The 3,906-nt window shown below is 46.6% G+C and overlaps 1 protein-coding gene across 1 annotated transcript in view; it reads right to left on the reverse strand.

The window, feature by feature from the left end:
- Window positions 1-2,579: 2,579 nt before the first annotated feature.
- Window positions 2,580-3,906, reverse strand: part of CCL28 (C-C motif chemokine ligand 28) — an 8,561-nt gene continuing 7,234 nt past the window's right edge. Inside the window, exon 3 of the mRNA XM_044446888.1 lies at window positions 2,580-2,807. Within this exon, the coding sequence (XP_044302823.1) occupies window positions 2,651-2,807 (157 nt within the window). The 3' untranslated portion in view covers window positions 2,580-2,650. The remainder of the gene's footprint in view (window positions 2,808-3,906) is intronic.

Raw genomic sequence — 3,906 nt, forward strand, 5'->3', positions numbered from 1 at the left:
TTTTTAAAGTCATCCAAATTGGTGGTCGTGGCTCTCTCATATGGAAGTGGATCCCCATAATTCAACCATGCCATGTTCCTTTTCCCAGTCAGCATCATGGGATGCCTCCAGGGTCTAGTATCATGAGAGGGAAGTGGAGATATGTGCCTGTCCACTTTTTCCACACCATGTACATAAACCAAGAAGTCCCCTGTCCGGATCTTGCCTCTGGCTGTAGGCAGGCCATCCTGTCTCGGCTTCAGGCATTGTCATTCGGTTTCCCAGAAACTCCAGAGACAAAAAGTGAAGCAACTTGTCCAAGAACCGAAGGACAAAGTCAACTTCAGGTGAGGCTGGAGGGTAACACTTTGCAGCAAGACAGTGTCCCATCTTTTTTAGCATAGTACTTAAATAATCTTAAGTAAAATAAAAATCAAGAGGGGCAGGAAGCCTGTTGGTTACTAGGAGAGTTGTCCTACTGCCCATAGGCTCCATATTTCGTTGTAAGCCGCCTTGAGACTTCGGGCAGCGTATAAATGGAAGTATAAATGCATGCATGCGTGCATGACTATTGGAGAGTCCAAGACTAGATAATGTATGTAGTGTATGTAAGAGCGTTGAGCATGTGAAAGTGCTCAACTTGTTGTCCCACAGATGCTGTTAAACTACACCTGCCGTTATCCCTCACTCTTGGCTCTTCTGGCTAAGGCTGAGCTGCAGTCCAGCAATATCTTGAGGGCCACAAGTTGCCCAGCCCTGTGCTATACAAATGTCAAGGATAATGATGTGATGAAAGAAACGTGAAGAATGTATGGAGGGAAAGGAGAATGAGGGTTTCAGTTCTGTATCCCAGGGGGAAGGAAAAAGAACAATTTCTTGTTAGCTGACCTGTGCGGAATTGATGTGGGCCCTTGGACCTGCACGGTGTGTGCTCTGCCGCTGAGCGGTGGCCTCTTACTACATCAACAGCCATGGCTGCCTTCCAAATCTGTTGCAGGGGTTCTCTTGACTTTTGCTTTCTCCCCCTCCCCTGCCCCCAGCCCCAGCTACTGTCTTGAACAATAAGAGAGAGGCTGAAGATTTTCAGCAAATTGGGCCTGTCCACATGGCATGAGAAGCCACCATGAACATAAACCACAGTGGTTTGGTTGTTTACTTGCTAATTCATGCTATTCTGACAAATGAGCAGGTACTCTGCAGTTTGCCATGGCTTGCTGCCCCTTACTCACTCCCAGCACATACCTTGTGTGCCTTTACAGCTCAACCACTCTCCTATCTTGGTCTCTTCAGAGGGAAACTTTTCTGGTTTCAGTTGCTGCCCTTGTAAGCTCTTTTCCCATTTACAACCTTCCCCTCTCCCCCTCCTTCTGGTGCTTTGGAAGTACACAAATGGGTTTGTTTATTTCTTTAAATAATGTTGGCACTCTGGTAGTATGCCAATAGGGTTTTAAAACACACAGCTCCTTTTCCTGTCATTCACGAGTGGACATCTATGCTTCTTCACCTGTCTGCTATTTTCTTTCTTCAGGCGAAATCACAGTATTCTCTCCGTATGAGCTGAAATCACACTCACCAATTTTATGCATTTTATACATTCTGAACTGACACTACTCAGTTTCTCCTCTGGTTAGAAATTTTCCTTGCCCCCCAGACTCTGAAAATGGTGCCTGAACGGAATGGAGCTACTGGAGTGGGTGGCTGTAATTACTGCAGGAGTGGTAATCATGTACAATATTGTGATCGTTAAAAAAAAATTTTTTTTCTTTCATTCACAAGAGTGCAAATGCACACAAAAAATAAAAAGTGACCCTGAACATCAAAAACTTGTTCTTTAAAAGGGGTTGGAACACATTCCCAAGTGCCATTCTGTATCAGTGGAGGGTCTGTAGTTGCAGTAGCAACCTGGGAAGAAGTGGCCATGTTTTTCACTGCTCTTGGTAGGCAGTTGGGAGGCTATTTGGAACAAGCCAAGGTCTCTCAGGGAGGCTTCTGTGTGCTTAACAGACCACGCTAAAGCGTCTACACTGTGTTCAGACACTGCAGCAAACCATGTTGACATGACATTGCGGCTTATTGTGTCTTATTCACCAGGTCAGTTTCTTAGGATAGCCTTTCATGCTTTCTGAGTGTACTGGATCCCAAATCCTATAATCCCTAAATAGTGTGGGTGATAGGAGTTTAAGTCCCACACACTTGAAGGGCACTAGGTTGGGGAAGAGCATTTTAAGGCCTTTATTTTATAATTTTGGCAAGCTTAAACTTTCCAATTCATGACAAGCTGATTGTGGTTTCTCAATCTGTGATTTTCAGGGCATAGGGTAGCACTGAAGAGAGAGGCCCTGCTGGCAGCTAAGAGGGAGAGAGATGACAGAGAGAAAGGCTTATAAAACTTCATGCTAGTCCCAACCTACAAATTGATAGATGCAGCAAGTGGAAAATCACTGCATGTAAGGATTGACACACTCTCTCCTGGAAATGAATAGTTAAGTAAGCTCAGAGCAGGGATTGATCTGAGTTCACGGGGGATATTGCAGAGTAAGTTCAAAAGGGAAAGATCAAAACATCTGAGAAATTGAATATCCACATTGGCAGTGTCATTATGCAATATGTGCTGAATTTACTGGAGAGTACAGATGGTGGTATCTTCATGTTGGCTTCAGCAATCCACATGTTAGTGCTCCTTCATATTTTTTCTTCTCTTTTTGCCTTTGTTTTTCTTCCTGGTTTGATGACCCATCTTTTCGTGACTCTCGACCTTCTGCTTCATCCACTTCTTCACGTTTCTATTCTGTGGACTTGCACACAGCTTTTTGTGCCGTGTGTAAAGGCTGTTGGGAAAAGAAAATAAAGAGCGAGGTTTTTTTTTTTTTTTATGTAATTCAAACAACTTCTGTATTTGTTGTTCAAAGAAACACAGAAACAGAGCAAGTCAGAAGGGGTCTCCCAGGCCATCTAGTCTGACCCCTGGCTCCAGCTGGCTTCGCTCATGACATGCCTACCATGTGCATGAACAGCCTATCCTTGAACACCCTCACCGCTGGTGCCTCAACCCACCTCCTGTGGAAGCCCATTCCACACCCTCGGGGTCCTAACTGTCAGGAAGTGCTTCCCAGCATCTTGGTTCCTTGAGCTTGGCTCCATTGCAACACACCCTGCCCTCCTCTGCAGGGTAGAATAGGTCTCTACCCTCCTCCATGCCTCTCCTTAGCCAAAAGCAAAGCTCCCAGAAAGGCTTGCATATAATTAAACAAGGCATTCCCTGCCTGCAGGCTTCCAATCTCAAAAAACACACTTACATGGAAGGCACAGGGAGGGAAGAGGAGGGAAAATTAATTATTTCAGCAGAGCTGACAGAATGAGGTATAGCTATAATACCACAACCATAGTAATGGTGATGATTGGTTTGCCTTTGGTGAAATATTAGTAATGTATTTATGCTCATATATGTGTATGAATCAGCACATGCAAATTCTGTGCAAACTGATGTCCTCAAGCGAATGCAGGCAGACGCACGCGGCTGCGACCTCGACGGCAGCCAGCTCCACCGGCCAGCGCGGGCGCACGCGGCGCCGGAGAGCACCGCCTGCCGGCCCAGGTGATCGGGTGCACGCGGTGCGCGACGGGGCCAGTCTTGGAGGCGCCCTGCGGAGTCAAAGCCGCGGCAACAGCCGGGGCCGGCGGCCACGGGCCGGCGGCCGAAGGGCGGCAACCAAAGGGGTCGCTGCCGTTTGGGGTGCCGTTCGGGGGGACGAGAGGGGGGCTGGGCTGGCCATGGACTCTTGTTGAAATAGGCTTGCCTACTGCTGATTCTTAGGGAAGAGGAAGGATCCCCTTTTTCTTTCTTTTCTTTTTTTTTTTCTTTTTATCGTTCTTTTTCTCCTCCTTCGACCTACTTTATAATCTTACCCTGCTTTAATCAGTGCTTTG

Source organism: Varanus komodoensis, unplaced genomic scaffold, assembly GCF_004798865.1.
Source record: "Varanus komodoensis strain SLA01 unplaced genomic scaffold, ASM479886v1 scaffold5, whole genome shotgun sequence".
Lineage (NCBI taxonomy): Eukaryota > Metazoa > Chordata > Lepidosauria > Squamata > Varanidae > Varanus > Varanus komodoensis.